Source organism: Myxine glutinosa, chromosome 2 (assembly GCF_964187855.1).
Source record: "Myxine glutinosa chromosome 2, kmMyxGlut1.1, whole genome shotgun sequence".
Classification (NCBI taxonomy): domain Eukaryota; kingdom Metazoa; phylum Chordata; class Myxini; order Myxiniformes; family Myxinidae; genus Myxine; species Myxine glutinosa.
In genome coordinates this window covers 106,449,886-106,467,084 of record NC_136262.1, presented here as the reverse complement: position 1 = coordinate 106,467,084, position 17,199 = coordinate 106,449,886, and the positions used below count along the sequence as shown (strand labels likewise).

The window sequence follows — 17,199 nt, the reverse complement described above, 5'->3', positions numbered from 1 at the left end:
AAGTTTCTTATTTATGGAAATAGCTTCATCTTGACTGCACTTTTGCTACCTCGGAGACATGCTGAATGGAGAAGGTGGATCAGACTTGGCAATGGTTGCTAGAGTGAGATGTGCATGGAAGAAGTTTCGGGAACTGAGTGGCGTGGTGATGATGAGGGGAGTGTCGTTGAAGCTGAAGGGAAAGGTGTATGCTGCATGTGTGAGAAGTGTTATGATTTATGGGAGCGAGACATGGGTAATGAACGTAGAGCAGCAACGAAGGTTGGAAAGGGTGGAAATGCGAATGGTTCGACGGATGTGCGGAGTATCGTTGATAGAGAGGAAGACAAATGATGAATTGCGAAAGATGATGGGAATAGAGCCTGTGATTGATGCTGTGAAGAGGAACAGGTTGAGATGGTTTGGTCATGTGTTGAGGAAGGATGAAAGTGACTGGTTGAGAAGAGTGATGGAAATGAATGTAGAAGGAAGTAGAGGACGGGGAAGACCGAGAAAGACTTGGCTAAAGATGGTGGAAGAAGAAATGCGGGCAAGGGGGTTAACAAGGAAAGATGCAGAAAATAGGGCAAAATGGAGAAGATTGTCATGGGGACCACAAGGCTAACCCCCGCTCTTGTAGGGAAAATGGCCTTTAAAATGCATGTTGTTGTTGTTGTTGTTGACTGCACTCACATTGCAACAGGAAAAGGCAAGCTGCAGAAAGGCTTCAGGGCAGTCTCCTACCATGTGCCGGAATGCTTCATGGTCCAGGCCAAAGTCCTGTACATACAAAGAGCAGAGTAGTAGTATTAGGAGTAAATAAATTGGGTGCTCGGTCACTCAAAGAACCCTTTCAACCGTCCTCTTCCCTTAATTCTTCCCAGATGAGAGGAAGCAAGAAAATGCACAAGAACATGGATAGGATATACGAGGAGTGTGAGAGTGTTAATACTTTGGTGCGGGGGAGATAATCTGGATCTGCTTGCACACGTGCAATTATCTCGCACAAGATGATCCCGTAAGAGAAAACGTCCACCTGCAGCACGAGGTCGGGGAATGTAAGAACTTGAGCTTACATTATGACTGCTGTCAAAAAAGCAGATAAGTGACAGGAAAATAAATCTTAAGGTATTCAGTAAACAATGTTAGAGTGAAACTAAAATGCTGTTTTAAAACTGAGAAGAAGCACTACATCTGAACATTACAATTTAGCAAATTTTTCACTTGAAAATGGTATATGGAAAAAATCAACCATTAAATAGCAAATGTAACTTCTCTGAATGTCGAAGTAATTTCTGTGGAGGTGGCCGTGTATTGTCGATGAATGACTGAAACATGTGACTTCATATCCAGGATGGGACAGCTCAGACACACAAGCATGCTCCGTCCAAGTACTAACCAGGCTCGACTCTCAACAACTTGTAGGCATTGCTACCTCCGCCACCAAAGTTATGTATTTAGCCCTGGTTGGTTGTTTTTCTGTCTGTGAGCAGGACATCTCAAAAAGTTATGGACGGATTCGGATGAAATTTGGTGGACAGGTTGAGTTTGGTGGACAGGACAAGCACAAATTGATTTGATTTTGGTGAAGATCCAGATCTAGATATTAATATTCATGGTGCATTTTCGATAATGACTAGACAGTCATTCTCGATTTTATAAAAGGGTCTTTTGTTCTCCTTTACGTTTTGAGAAAAACATTTCAACAGGCACATAAGCCGTCGTGCAAATTTCCTTAAACTCATGAACAACACGATTGGGTGTATACTGCTCAAAAAAAATCTTCCTACGTTTTGCCACAAGAGTAACAAAGTCCTTGGAATACACCAGTTTATATCTCTCCATAAATTAAAATGTCATTCTGAGGACTCCTTGATGAAATAATTGACCAATTGTTATACGCAAGTTACATTCCGATTAAAATAAACTCCTGCATGACTAAAGAAGCATCGTTTTCTACCTCAGCAGAACAACAATGCTGAAAAATATATCCCCACATATAACAGTATAATACTCAACTTTTCACCTTTCAAGCAACTTTAATAGCAGACACTGAGCAAATGGATTCAACATAAGATCATTTGGCTGGGCAGACCTACCTTCTGATTATAGAACTCTCCTCTCAGCACCTCAGGTGCCATCCAGAATGGTGATCCCACTACACTTAGCATCTGCGTGTCATCAGCATCCCTGGAGGGAAAAAAAGAAAGATGATTTTGTTATGTACCTGGAAGAAAGTTGGGAAATACACTTGCCGTGTTCCCTTGTGAATCCAAACAACTCTGATTCTTCCACATTCCCACCATGAGGTTTACCATCAGGGTTTCTAGCTCAAGTTACAAATACCCTCCATCCCCTCCACCCCTCCCCCCCCCCCCCCGACATTCTTTCCCCTTTTCCATTAACTCAATCACCCATAATCGTAAAGAACCAAGGTAGAGACACACCACGTTGTATAAAAAACGTTATCTTCCCTGAAGGTGATGGGTATTAACTCACGCACATTTTACTAATAAAGCGTTTTCCTCTTTTTTTTGGACTCGGACCATCATGGGAATACAGAACAAACATCGTTCTTAGAAGTTGTCAACAAAAAATAATGGGGGCAAGGGGAACAACTAAAAATCGAGAAAAAGAGACGAGTTGCCTACAGTGGGAAAGTTACATGATCTGCCTTCAAAAATCAGGATGAAACATTAAGACAATATTCAAAGAACCTTTTTTTAAAGTATTAACAAGCGCCAGATGGGATGCCGGGGTTTGGTTCAAAGAGGTGATGTGTACTCGGTTTCACTGCATATATATAATTTTTATGGCTCGATTTGTCAATTATTTTAGTTTGTTGGGGAATTTGATCAGCTCTGCCTTTTCAGGTCCTGCAGCATTTACTACCCTCCCTCTAGTTGCTTTCAGTATCTAAAGAATCAGCAATCAAGTCCATACTAGTTCCAAATGTAGACCAGACCAAGTAGGGAAGGCCAATCATCCTCTCCTGCAGGTTATTAGTGAGCCAGTTGGGTTTCTATTGACAATATGTTAGCGACATGGTATTTCGGCTGACACAGTTTAAACTTCGGTTTCCAAAAAACTCGGTTTCCAGAAGCTAAGAATCTTCATAAAATTGCTGCTTTCAGCCAAATCTCAATGCATGACATCCGGGATGGCAAAAAACTATCATTGTGTGCACAGTTGAGGAGTATTAAAGAAATAGCCAAGATCACTATCTGCCAAGTTGGTTTCTTCCATGCTTACCTTTTCACAAAGAACTTGTTCTACCCAAACCTCACCATGGCCCGAGTGGATGGTGTGTGCTACACAAACTCCTGACAAATCACTACCAGTGAGTCACGGACTTTGAACCCTGCGGAAGTGCCTCATGTGAACATGGCAGGCTTGGTGATATATTTAACAGAGGTCTGCAATTGGAAAGACCATGCTGTGCATCATTACGAAGTTTATTATTATTATATTTTGCATGCAGCCTATGGCTGCTGGTTGCATCATTGCTGGGAGCACATATGTGCCGCTGGTGCAGTGCCACCCCCCTTCCCCCGTTTCCATTAATACTCATTTTGCCGACCTTGGGAGGATGACAGGCCCACCTGGTGTAATTTAAAGGCACGGCATGGGCTCAAACTCAAAATGTTTGAGATGGATTATGGAGGGTTCTCCAATGAGATAAAGTAATAAACCTCTGTTATAGCTTTCACGTACTACAAAAGAAAAATATATATATCATTCTTGATTATTACAAGTAAAAATTCCATTCTAATTTGACATTTTTGTATTATTGAAGATGAGTTGTATATTTCAAACTAAGTTTCCTTCAGCTGAAAAACTAGTTCTGTAAGACCCAAGTGCAGAGGGTCGATGGTGAGGGGAGAGAAGGAAAAAGGAGAGGTGGAGAGGGGAAGAAATGAATTCAATAAAATATCAACAAGCAAACACAAAGGACATGACAGCTATTCTAACATTAAAAAAGACAATGGTTTCAGAATAATTAAACTCATCCAAAAAAAAGCACAAGGACATCAGGCAATTGAAAAAGACTCCAAATAAATTTGATGGATTACATGTGATGAAATTACATAACATGGATTACATGGTGTGCATTGGTTCCATGATGTCCGATAGGGGGCACTCATGCAATGGATTGAGAATATATGCTACTATCAAACAGAGTCACTCAATTTGCAGTCACTCACGACCTCATCTGTTGAGAATGTCAGATTCTTACCCAATGCAAAAACTAGAGCGAAGTCGATGGCGTGCCATCGCAAATCCCTGCACTTCCCACTTAAAGCAAAGTTGAAAGATGGCAAACAGTTCCACCAGGAATGACCCAATATCAAAGCCTGGTGATGGCTTAATGGTTAAGGTGGCGATGTTAGGATCCTAAGTTTGAGCCCCTGTTGTGCCGTTGATATAACTCCAGCTGGGTTGACTCAACCTGTCATCTTCAGAGGTCGGCAAAATGAGTACCAGCTTACTGGCAAACAAGGGCACTGCATCAGGGGCACAGCCACACCTCCAGAAAAGGATGCAACCAGCAGCCACAGGCTGCATGCAAAACAACACCAACCCAATATCAAATTTTGAGTTAAATTTTCTCCCGTTGTTACCCCTGTGACCCCAAGTCCTCACCTCCTGGGGCACAAACCGTGGGTCAAATCAAAAACATAGGGGCAATACCCCTGGTGCCTAGTAGAATACACAGTATACTGCACTGACTAAAGGTATTTTAAACCAATTTCAATGGTTGCTAGAAGACAGGGCAGCATGTAGAATCATACTAACATAATCATAAGACTTTAAACAAACCAAAAAAACCCTATTTTGGGGGGCAACCTCCTCCAACAGATTGTTTTTCAAAATTCCGTTAACAAACTTTAGTCACAACACAACAAATATCATTTGTGCCAAATTTGGTGGCAATCCCATCAGCGGTTTCAGAGAAGAAGTTTCAAGTGTTTACGGACGGACTGACGGACAGACGACGCACCATCCCATAAGCTCCGTTGAACTTCATTCCAGGTAAGCTAAAAATCGTTACATATTTAATGCGTCTCCCAATGTTGATTGCATAAACAATGTTTCATTAGAAAATGTTTGAAAATGTGACCGTGTTTGCATTTTTTGGTATTTGACCTTTTGACGGCCCCAGGGGGTTGGGCCAAAAATGATACTGCACTCACACCTTCTTTCCATGTGGTGATCACAACTACAAAGTTTGGTGAATTTCTGCACAACCATTTGGGAGGCGATAACATGACGGACAGACAGACAGAGATGGAGGCGATTGCAATATCCCCCCATTTTTTTTTGATCAATTTTTTTTCAATTACCAGCATATTAAAACGTACATTCCAGAGAGATGAGCATTTTTACCTCCGCCACCAAAGGTGGATGGAGGTTATGTTTTCACAGGTCTGTCTGTCTGTCTGTCTGTTTGTCTGTCTGTTTGTCTGTCCGTCCGTTGTGAACAAGATATCTCAACAAATTGTGGACGGATTCGGACGAAATTTGGTGGACTGGTTGTGTTTGATTGTCCATTTCTTGTGTGTCTGTTTGTTTGTGACAGGATATCTCCTAATCTCCTAAGGACGAAATGATTAGATTTTGGTGAAGATCTGGATCCGGATCTCAGAATTTTAAGTGATTCTTCACCATCGAGAGAGATGGGGGAAAAAATGATGTATAATACGATATCTCAAAAAAGTTGTGAATGGATTCAGACGAAACTTGGTGAACAGGTTGGGGGTGTGACAAGGAAGAATTGATTCAATTTTGGTGAAGTTTCAAATCCAGATCCGGATCGGAGAATTTTTTAAGTGAGTCTTCAGCATCGAGTCATTCGGCTAAAACCAATAAATGGCACAATATCTCAAAAAAGTTATGGACGGATTCGGACGAAACTTGTTGGACTGGTTGTGTATGTGACAACGACAAATCGATTTGATTTTGGAGAAGATCCACACCCGGATCCTTCACCATTGAGAGATAGGACCAAAAACTGTATATCGGATGATATTTCAAAAAGTCGTGGACGACTTTATGCACTGTTTGACTTATGACAAAACTAGGTGGATGAGTTGGTAAGGTGACAAGAACAAGCCGTTTAGATTTGGGTTCAGGTCCGGATCCAGATCCGACCTATTGGTGGGCCACAAAATGTAAACCGTTCAGCCTAGCGGAGGGGTGCTCTCTACCTTGCGTCATTCTAGTTTGATCTCTGCTTTTCAACCTCTGCTGCAGGTCTGACACAAATATAACTATTTCTAACTTCACTTTCTCACTCATTACTCTGCAGTACTCTACTAAACAATCAAATGCACCCTGTCCTTCTACCTTCCCCATTTTTTTCCACCCAAAAGTTACTTGACATCCTCATACCATTCACTTCCAAACCCACCTCCCCCACCCCACTCCCTCCCCGAGTTTCTTACGGAATGCGGCCAGCAAGTCCAAAGTCTCCAATGACTGCAGTTAGTCCATGGCTATCTTCCCGCACCAGGCAATTCTAAGAGGTCAAAAGGCAAGAAGAAGGAGATTAGGGAAGAGGGTTAATAGTGCAGTGAAGAAAGGATGAGGTGAAACAACAAAAATGAAGATGAATCTCAGAACTGCATTAAATATATGTACTGTTTGGTTCTCACTCAGCAGATCACAAGTGTCTCCTCAGCTGTGCCAAGTCGTCAGGTGTACCTGATGCAAATTCACCATTCACTAAATGCAGCAGGTATTTTTGTTGTAAATACGGCTTTGAGAGTAGTGGAAAGAATTGGACCGAAATTCTCAAGTATGAGTGTTCAGTAATGATCGATTGTGAAAATGTGAGTGTGAGTGAGAGAAAGAAAGAAAAAGAAAGAGAGACAAAGAGACAAAGAGACTTGGTGATGTCATGGTTAGAGTGTCTGCTCCGAGTCTGGAAGGTCGGTGTGTCAAACCCTGGTCAAGTCTGCTCCGAGTCTGGAAGGTCGGTGGTTCAAACCCTGGTCAAGTCATACCAAAGAAAGACTAAAAACAGGATGTGCTTTCTTGTTGTTTAGCATTTAATAAAGAAAAATGATAAGAGCATGGACAATCTCCATAGGTTGGCATCAATGGGTAGCAGGAAATTCCTTGCTGAGTGCAATGAGAAAGGCAGCACCATTGATGTGTCATCGCTGGTACCCACAATGCCCCAGGAACTGATGGCACTTTCTCCAAGCTCAGTGGCTGTGTTTGTCTTGTCCAACAGTCCGGTATCGTGCCTCATGTATTCGTCTATATGTCCAGGTGGGTGAGGTGTGTGTATGTGGCTGCTCCACTACGAGCCTGAGATCCTGCAAAAAAAAAAAGAAAAAAAAGAAAAAAAAGAGTGTGTGTGTGTGAGTGAAAGAGACAGAGATGGTACAGAGAGAGAGGGAGAGAGAGAGCAAGAAAGAGGGAGAGGGAGAGGGAGAGGGAGAGAGAAAGAGAAAGAGAGAGAGAGAGAGAGAGAGAGAAACAAAAGCAAAGATACGATATCATCTATATTCTATACTATAAGAGGTGTGTGTGTGTGTGTGTGTGTGTGTGTGTGTGTGTGTGTGTGTGTGTGTGTGTGTGTGTGTGTGTGTGTGTGTGTGTGTCATGATTTAATGTATTGTTATGAATTTGGGTAGAGGAATATATAGAGCCAGATAGATCTGTATAGGTAGGTAACTCGACTGTCGTGTGAGGGAATCTACCTGTAATAATTTCTATGTTTAGCCCGGATGTCGGTATAAGCTGTATCGGTGTCCCCGCCACGAGGGGGAGGGGCATGCTAAGTATGCATGGACAATCTCCGTAGGTTGGCATCAATGGGTAGCAGGAACAGCCCTAACAGCGGTGCAGGGATTATGGATAAAATTCCTTTGTTTGTCGTCCCCTCTGTCGCCAACCCAGTGTCCATTATGGCAACACACTAATTTTGACATTTAGATAGGTCCCATAGTGCACACATTAAATAATTCCCCTCCCTTACCACAACGACTTTGGAAGACAAGCAGGAAGCGGCTGCGTACAACACCGGCATGGGTGTCGAACATCGTGTGAGACAAGCTATAACCATGCCCAGGGAACGGTGATTGGTTGGTGTAGAGGGCGCGAAGATTCAGCCAATCGGTGCGGAGGGCGCCAAGCCGCTCCCTAACAGCGGGTTGATGATTAGAGGACAAGCGCCGGTGGCGGGAGAATAAGAAGATACGAGGCTCTGGTTGGGGGCAGAGAAAGAATTGACATCACATGCCAGGTGACAAAAGGACTCGCTCGACGACATTTTGTCTCTGCGCTGGACCCTTCGTGCTTCGCTCTTGGAGATCAGTTGGCTCTTCTTCCCTGCGTGGTCGTTGGCATCTTCCCTGAGTCTTCTGGGTGCTTTTGGTTCGTCGTGGTGCTTGGAGCGGTGCTTGGTCCTTCACGGTGCTTTTGGTGCTGGGAGTGAGGCTCGGTGCGGTGAGCAAACGGACCTCGTGTGCGACTGACGAGGGGCTTGGAGCGGGGCGTGCCACTGAACGGGTCGCTCGGGGCCTGGAGGAGCACGCGAGCGAGGCGGACTGAAGTTTCTTCGCGCCGGCGTCGGGGCCGGACGGGGCCGCGTTGGACGACGGACGCACCACTGCAGACAAAAATAAGCTCGCACCACATTTCACAAATACACGATGATTCTTTTATTTAATTAATTCCCCTTGTCCTGTATATGAAGTCTGAGTGCGGGATCCCGGTTTAGGAACCATAGTTAGTTCTTCCGTCGCATTTCGTTGTATCGGGTTCCGAAATAAACCTGTTTATTTTTGTACATTTTCCCCCGATTCCCGTTTGAGTTCATTCCGCATTACAGGTACGTGCTTGCCGCTTCTTCCTCTTCATTCTTTCTCCCGTGCTTTTATAGCCGAATCCGAGTTAATCGTCGCCTCGGAGTTAAAGCCCGTTTGGTCATCCGCGAGCCCTGGTATTAACTGAGGGATTCGCGCGTCAGTATTATCGTATAATGGAACGTGTGATGAGAGTTATAAATATGTGATAATACATTCAATTTTCTAGCATGTGAAGTTCGGTTAGTGATGTTGCATTGATTGGTTGGCTGAATGACTGAAGGTAACTGAGGTGATGGAACGACTGATGTAGGGTAATCTACCGATGTGGATCTGTGACGGAGGTTGTGGATCCACCGTTTGGAGAGGTCCTGGGCTGAAAGGATCGAAACCTCGAGGAAGAACGATACCCAGCTGATGATCCGGTGCCCAGCTGATGATCCGTGCAGTCGGGAAACCAGTCAATCGCTTACAGGTTAAGATTCTTACTTTAGGTAGGGAACTATGTTTTGAGGTTTGCAATTTCAATAAAGTTGAATATGGGAGGTGAAATTAACATGATTTACAGCAACCCTTTAAATTATATTAAAGTTTAGGAACAACCCATACTGTGGGTGAGAGAGACAGAGAGACAGAGAGACAGAGAGAGAGAGAGACAGAGAGACAGACAGACAGACAGAGAGAGAGAGAGAGAGAGAGAGAGAGAGATATGAGGAACAGAATGCGGGTGTCGCCATTTTTTCTCAGAGATGGCCAAATGAATCTTCGTCAAACTTTCTGAGGTACATCAGTGAGTGCCGTGGAGTGTTTCAGTCAAAATAAATTATTTTAATATCTTGGAAAACAAAATTGTATTTATTTTTAATTGCTCTCTGTATACTGCCTAAGCCTTTGTAGCTATGTGAAAGGTCCGTAGGTTGGTAAATGATCCCCGACCCCATTCTTCTGTGGGTGTAGGGAAGTGTTTTAGGACCCCACAAATAAAATTAGAAAAAAAAACAAAAACGATTTCTTCAAAATGCCAACAGGATTAGAAGAGCACCAGGCAACGCCGGGTACCCCTGCTAGTTTCATATACAATCTGTTTGTTTATTTGTTTCAGTTCAGTGCATTCCTGAACTGCTGGACGGAATGAGTTTAAAGTTGGTGGTTGTACTCGGGGTGTGCACCTGAAGGTTTTAGTGTTATGGGGAACCACTGAAAATTGGATTAAAATATTTCAATACATGTGTTGATATTTTTGATTATGTATTTATATAGGAGATTTATCAGAAACAGTGCAGTGGATTTTCCACCAAAAGGTAATGACAAATCAGCAGAAGCCTCGCCAAATTTAAAAACAAACAAACAAACACACACACACACACACACACACACACACACACACACACACACACACACACACACACACACACACACACACACACACACACACACACACACACACACACACACACACACACCTTTTTTTTTTTAAGCAAAAGTTTTTTTTTGTTGTTTTAGTGCCAATGGCTTGACCCTGGGCACCCCCCACACGTATGCAAGATTTGGTAGATATTGGTCCAGGGGTGTAAAAATGAGTGCAAAGGTGACCAAGGCCTACCTTCGAAGTAAGGTCTCTGTGGAAAACTCCGCGGGAGTGCAGGTACTTAAGACCCCGAGCCAGATCCAGAGCAAGTTTGACGCGCCTGCTCCAGGGAAGCCTGGCATTGCTCGCCAGCAGTTGTTCCAGGTTTCCTCCATTGATATACTGTGCAATGAAGGAATGGAATCATTAGGAACTTGGAACTTGATTCAATGTTCAACAAATCGGTTAGCAACATTTGCTCGTTCCACATCCTCTACCATCACCTGCCATTCTAAAGGTCATAACCAGTGAGCACGACCTCTCCACCTTCCCAATTTGTTATTCTGTTTTTAGTCAGTATTCAAACTTCCAGTTTCTTTGAGTTTTCGTTGTCATTTTCTTTTCTTCTCACAAATCATCTCCATTTAGCTTGTTTGTTTGGGGTTCCTGGCCTTCTTCTTTCGTATGCAGCACAAGGCTGCTGGGTAGCATCATTAGCTGCGGGAGTGGTTATGCCGCTGATGCCTCCCTGCTGGCAGGAATGTGGAATATGTTCACGGTGCAGGCGATAGCCCGCCTACTCTTCGCGAAGGATACCTTGGGGTCTTTAACATCCACCAAATAATGCCGGCAGAAGGGATGCCTGTATAACGTCCATCCGAGGGACGTGGTGTTTCTCGTCGAGCACGTTTCTCATGATGCTGGGAGCTCGTATTCAAGTCCCTTTTACTGTGTTGAACACTGGGATTCTCATTGAACACCTCTGGGCCATATTGGATCGAGCTGTGTGGAAAAAGTCCAGGAAACCAACATCATGGGCAGAATTGCTAAACCTTTTGCGTGAAGCCTTTACAGAAATCCCACAAGAGAAAATTTCGAACTCGTTAGTTCTATTCCTGAAAGAGTAAAAACGTTGAAATCTGCAAATGACAAATCTACAAAATACTAGTGTATGTATTAAAATGGATCAAATGTACTTCAAATGTTCAATAAATACATTTCTTTTAAAATCATGGTGTCTATTTACTTCTGCCATGTCTGTTTGTGTGTGTGTGTGTGTGTATATATATATAGTGTGTATATATATATATATATATATATATATATATATATATATATAGTGTGTGTATATATATATATATATATATATAGTTACGGATCTGGGGTCGGCGCTCCCCTTACCAAGGGGGGGTCAATCCCCTTGTCTTTTACACTGGCCGATTCCCCCAGTCCTGGAAGTATGACGTCATGCCCGGTCAGCGCTGAATAGGGTATTAGGCCTATCCGTCCTATGACCTAAGCACCAGCGCCTCCCGGTACGCAAGGAAATACTCCCGCTCGTGCCGCAGTGTAATTGATCGATTGCGCCGAGCGAGCGAACTGCGGCGCGGGCCGTTAACAACGACGAACCCGATTGCGGAGCTTTGGCCGAAATCGCACCACAGGAACTCAATTGGGAAATCACTAAAGCGATCGGACGAGGAAGAGGAAACCAAAGGTAAGAAATAACAGGATTTATTATTATTATTTACACAAAAACCCAAAGAGAAGAAAAGAAATGAAATTTACAGGGAAATGGAAGGAGCAGAAGGACACAGAGCAATTCTTACTTACACAAGCTTAACTTATACCCCAGACAACACAAAGGACAGACGACAGGCAGACTCACACGAATGGGGAGTTGTAGGCAGGAATGAATGGCTGGAAGAGGGACACGGTCCAAGGAGCCGGCAGGCAGGAAGGTCCGGGGCCGGCGGCACGATGTCGAGGTCTCGCTCGAACGCCCACGCTCCGGTTCAGCGGCTGGCAGCTTCGCGTCCCATTCACGCCCACTCTCTGGTTCAGCAGCTGGCAGCTTCGCGTCCCGTTCACGCGGGGGGGTGATGCAATCCCTCGTCTGGTTCAGTAGCTGGGCACTTCCCTCCTGCGTACCTCTTCGTGCTTCGATCATTTGCCTCTTACTCATCTGCCTAAGCAGTCCCTCCGCCCCCCTTTTATTGCTCTTCCCGAGATCAAGCCGCGGGCTAAGATGGCACGCCTACCGGGTCGCTCTCCGCAGTGCCGATTGGTGGGCACGGGCTCTCCCTGGCTCCGCCCACGATGACGAGGGGCGGGCAACGCCCTTCTTCTCCGAGCTGACCACGTGCTTAATGGAGGGCGAATGCAGTTGGTAATGTAGGCTTTGGGACGATTGAACAGGGGATCTATCTTATTTGATTTGGTGCAGCGTAAGGTCGACTAGTGGACACATGGCCTTAACAACAACAACAACAACAACATGCATTTTAAAGGCCATTTTCCCTGCTAGAGCGGGGGTTAGCCTTGCGGTCCCCATGACAATCTTCTCCATTTTGCCCTATTTTCTGCATCTCTCCTTGTTAACCCCCTTGCCCGCATTTCTTCTTCCACCATCTTTAGCCAAGTCTTTCTCGGTCTTCCCCGTCTTCGACTTCCTTCTACATTCATTTCCATCACTCTTCTCAACCAGTCACTTTCATCCTTCCTCAACACATGACCAAACCATCTCAACCTGTTCCTCTTCACAGCATCAATCACAGGCTCTATTCCCATCATCTTTCGCAATTCATCATTTGTCTTCCTTTCTCTCTCAACGATACTCCGCACATCCGTCGAACCATTCGCATTTCCACCCTTTCCAACCTTCGTTGCTGCTCTACGTTCATTACCCATGTCTCGCTCCCATAAATCATAACACTTCTCACACATGCAGCATACACCTTTCCCTTCAGCTTCAACGACACTCCCCTCATCATCAGCACGCCACTCAATTCCCGAAACTTCTTCCATGCACATCTCACTCGAGCAACCGTTGCCGAGTCTGATCACCTTCTCCATTCAGCATGTCTCCGAGGTAGCAAAATGTTTTCACACCTTCCAGCTTCACGCCATCTCCAAGATCCAACTCAACATTTCCTCCATCTGCAGCTCCCTCTGTGCACACCTTACATTTGAATGTAGCTGCCACACTGGTTAATGACCCTCTCAGACCACTACATTTTTGATGAACCCACTCAGCGCACATTGTACACTGAATGGAGTTCACTCCGACACCCTTCCTACACACAGCACAGGGCCACTTCCCAGTTCTTTCCACCTCACCACATGCTTTACCACTTGCCATTACCTTCGTCTTTCCGATATTCACCTTCAGACCTTTTGTCTCCATACATTCCTTCCACGTGTTCATCGTTTCCTTCAGGCCATCCATACTTTCCGCAATCAACACCAGATCATCTGCATACAACAACTCCCACGGTAAACCCTCCTTTACGTTCTGAGCCAGCACCTCCATCACAGCTACAAATAGTAGTGGACTTAGTACCGACCCCTGATGCACTCCCACCTTCACCTCAAACTCACCACTGTTCCCGTCCTTCGTCCTTACAGCTGTGCGCGCTCCTTTGAACATTGCCATCACTACTCTGATCAACCATTCCTCCACTCCTAACTTCCTCAATGCCCATGTCAATACTGTTACAGACACGACTTTGATGTTATGGTGGGCCGAGCGGAATGGCCGCCGTGTCCGCACAAGTTACCCGATTATGCTCGAACGTTGACTAAGTCGCGCTACGCTAAATCAATTGAGGAAAAGGACACAACGGCTGGGTTAAAATGACACGACACCAAGGGTTCAGTTCTCAAGACCTCCGGAGGAGGTTATATTAGGGCGGAAGGTCAGATTACAACGACAAGAGGGACAGCATAGAAAGGCAGGCACTTAGACACACTCTTATATTAGCCCCGACAGACGACAGATAAACGGGACAAAACTGACTCACACGGGGATTGATGGCAAGGAAAGCGGGTAGTCGATGGCTCAAGGTGCACTCTTGGCTCAAGGACAGAATCGACCCGGTCCGGTCCAATGATGCGGGGAGGTCGCTCTCAGCGCTGGAAGGTCGCGACTTGTCTTCTTCAGTCGGGGGCGCATCTCACCTCACATCCGGTAAGTCGCCGCGTATATCCGGCGGGGAGTGACACGCCCTCGGCTCGTTAGCTCCGCCCCAGATGGAATCGGCCCGTTGCTTCTCATTGGGTGCGTGCGGGGGGGTTACCGGCTCCGCCCTTGACGAGGGGCCGACAGGCAGCCCCTTCTTGGTAACCCCGTCGGCGCACATGGGTAATGGCGGCTAACCGAGCCGGAGTGAGGACGCACACTCCCCGCACGCCGCGCCCCTCTGTTGTTGTAGTTGTTGTTGTAGTTGTTGTTGTAGTTGTAGTTGTTGTTGTAGTTGTTGTTGTTGTTGTAGTTGTTGTTTCATGGGGAAGATGGGAGGAGGTAAGGGGAGGTCCTAAACTCACTACTGGTGCCATACGATCACATTCTGGTGCAACGAAGAGTCAGAATTAATGGAAACGAGTCCTTAACTGACATAGACTAAGAATAACTAGCAAGATGTCCTATAGTTGTCTACGTGAGATGCGGTGGACCTGGGCACGACATTTAATGGGGGAAAAAGGGGAAGGTCGGTTCTACAGAGTGTTATTTACAGGCAATGGGACTAGGGAATGGGGGATTGGGGATAGTTGGGGAGTATTGGGGAAATAGGGGAATATTTACAAGCGGATATGGAGGCCAAATGCCATATTCGCAACATTGCACCCTTCTCTACCCTCGGGGCGTCCCGACCCGATAAATTTTTACCTACTTTAGTGTGGCACGCAGATGTAGTTCCCTCTACTATTAACTCTACCCTGAGTGCGCCAGTTTTACAGATATTCACAAATGAGTAAATATGTCCCCCTGCGACGTTGCACCCTTCTCCTCACAGAAACACACCCACAGGATAACCGAATCCGGAAAGAATTCGCAAACTAAACATACAGCCGGTAGGGAGCATTATTTACAAGACTACGCTGATATTTACACTACGATCCAGGACCTGTTTTTGGAGGAACACATGCAGATGTTATGCATAGAGAGAGCACGCATGCCAGCATCGATACACCAACCCACGAGTGCTCTGTGGCCTTATGGCCTTTAATAATGTGCAGAGCACCCCTTCCAAGCATCAAAAGCACCACCCCATAACACAGTCAGCACCATCCGGTGCACCAATAAAGTGTTTATAAATCACCGGTGGTGTCACAGCCGGCCGATGTTCTGCCGCTGGTCTTGCCTTCGTGTGGTGCACTTGGTGTTCTTGCCTCTTTCAAAAAAAATAAAGAAAGGTGCCAACCGCGTCCATTTCTGTATTGTGGCCGTCAGGGGGCCAACTATAAGTGGTTCACCTTGTATGGCATAGGTGCCACGTTGACCCATAGGTCCATCCACGGGTGGTGCTTGGCCGCAAAAGAACTGCGGTCCATTGTGGGTGGCCACAAACATTGCGGTCCATATGGTGTATCGATCCAGGCAGCAAGCAGCGAAAGTGCAGGCCCACAACTGCGGAGCCAGCACCTCTCTCTCCTCTCTCTCTGCCCCAAAGCCAGATCCTCGGAGGTGGGAGACAAAAGAAGCAGACAAGTGAGTAAGGTGGTAAGGGCGCAAAAGTGCACGCAATGCAAGGTAATGCACACTGGGGGCACATGGGAACCAGGTGAGACAGGTACGTTCCTACCGTACGCCCCCCCCCCCCACCAGGTAACCTACATGGCCCCTCCCTTACCCCTTACTGTATCCACACAACCAACACTACCCATAAACATCTACTTTACAAATCAACAAACATCCCTACTGTCTTCCCCGTTCCTCCCATAAACCAAATTCGTCTTCTCTCCCTCCTAACCAATCAAATTTGCCATTTTCAACTCTCATCAAAATTTGCCATCTCCAACTGAACATCAAAATTTGCCATTACCAATTCATCATCAGTCCCTCCTAAGGAGGGAGAGATGGAATCACCCCAATGTCTCATCCACGTCGTGATGCGTCTCACAAATCCACACAGCAATTCTCATTTCCTGCACACAGAACAAAGAAAACACAGGTGTGGAGTCATCATCATCACCACAGGTAAGTGGCTGCGTATGGTGCGACAGATTCATCAATCCTAACTATTTCCTAAATGACTTTAACAACTTTACATTACCCGGGGTCTTTCTCCGGCCAAACCATTGGCCCTCTTACACTATGGGTTCTAAAAACCAATTCCCATTGGCCAACTGTGGTGCTTTTCAATTTGGGGTCTCACTCCCCCGATTCATCTCCCGGTGCCCTCGCACAATTTCTGGGCTGTGGCGTGTACCTCTCCCAGCGGGTCTACCCACCTGCACACCTCCACCACTGCAGTTGCCTCCGAGCTTACCTGCTCCTTACCCTAACCTAACTACCTGGGGAAGGCCCTCTGGCGCTCTCCCCACTCGGTGCCCTCTCTGGCACTGGGCTACCCGGGTCCGTCCTCCGGATCCTCGGGCCCCATCCACAACTAACGGCTCCCAGAGCCCACCTGCGGCCTCACCTGGCCGACATCCTCACAGTGGTGGAGTGCCCAACCAACTACACACACTAACAGGCTACACGCCCAGCCATTTCCACAACACTAATGCACCCATCCACAATACCATTCTGCAACCGCACCACAGATGCCAATATCCAACCACAATTTACCTGTACCCTCTACCTAACACTTACACTACCCGCCCCGGGTATCCGTGATGGGGGTCCACTCTTCCCCCATTCACACCCTCGCACCATGCACACCACTCCGTACCACCTACTCCAACTCTCTCCACACACCTGTACTTGCACACCTGTGCTCTCACACCTGGTGCCACCTGCACCCTTCTCTCCCCAAGCGCATTCGCGCTGATCCACACACACTACTCATACACTGCTCCACACACCTGTCCAGTTGCACACCTGTGCAA

The 17,199-nt window shown here is 46.0% G+C and overlaps 1 protein-coding gene across 5 annotated transcripts in view; it reads right to left on the bottom strand.

The window, feature by feature from the left end:
- LOC137421458 (dual specificity testis-specific protein kinase 2) overlaps window positions 1-17,199 on the bottom strand; it is a 174,301-nt gene that overhangs the window by 31,387 nt on the left and 125,715 nt on the right. For all 5 annotated transcript variants that reach the window (XM_068107555.2, XM_068107560.2, XM_068107558.2 and 2 more), the window contains 5 exons: window positions 10,402-10,548; window positions 6,426-6,499; window positions 2,079-2,169; window positions 932-1,015; window positions 673-759 (listed from right to left, as the gene is read on the bottom strand). In XM_068107555.2, coding sequence (XP_067963656.2) covers window positions 673-759; window positions 932-1,015; window positions 2,079-2,169; window positions 6,426-6,499; window positions 10,402-10,548 — 483 coding nt within the window. The remainder of the gene's footprint in view (window positions 1-672; window positions 760-931; window positions 1,016-2,078; window positions 2,170-6,425; window positions 6,500-10,401; window positions 10,549-17,199) is intronic.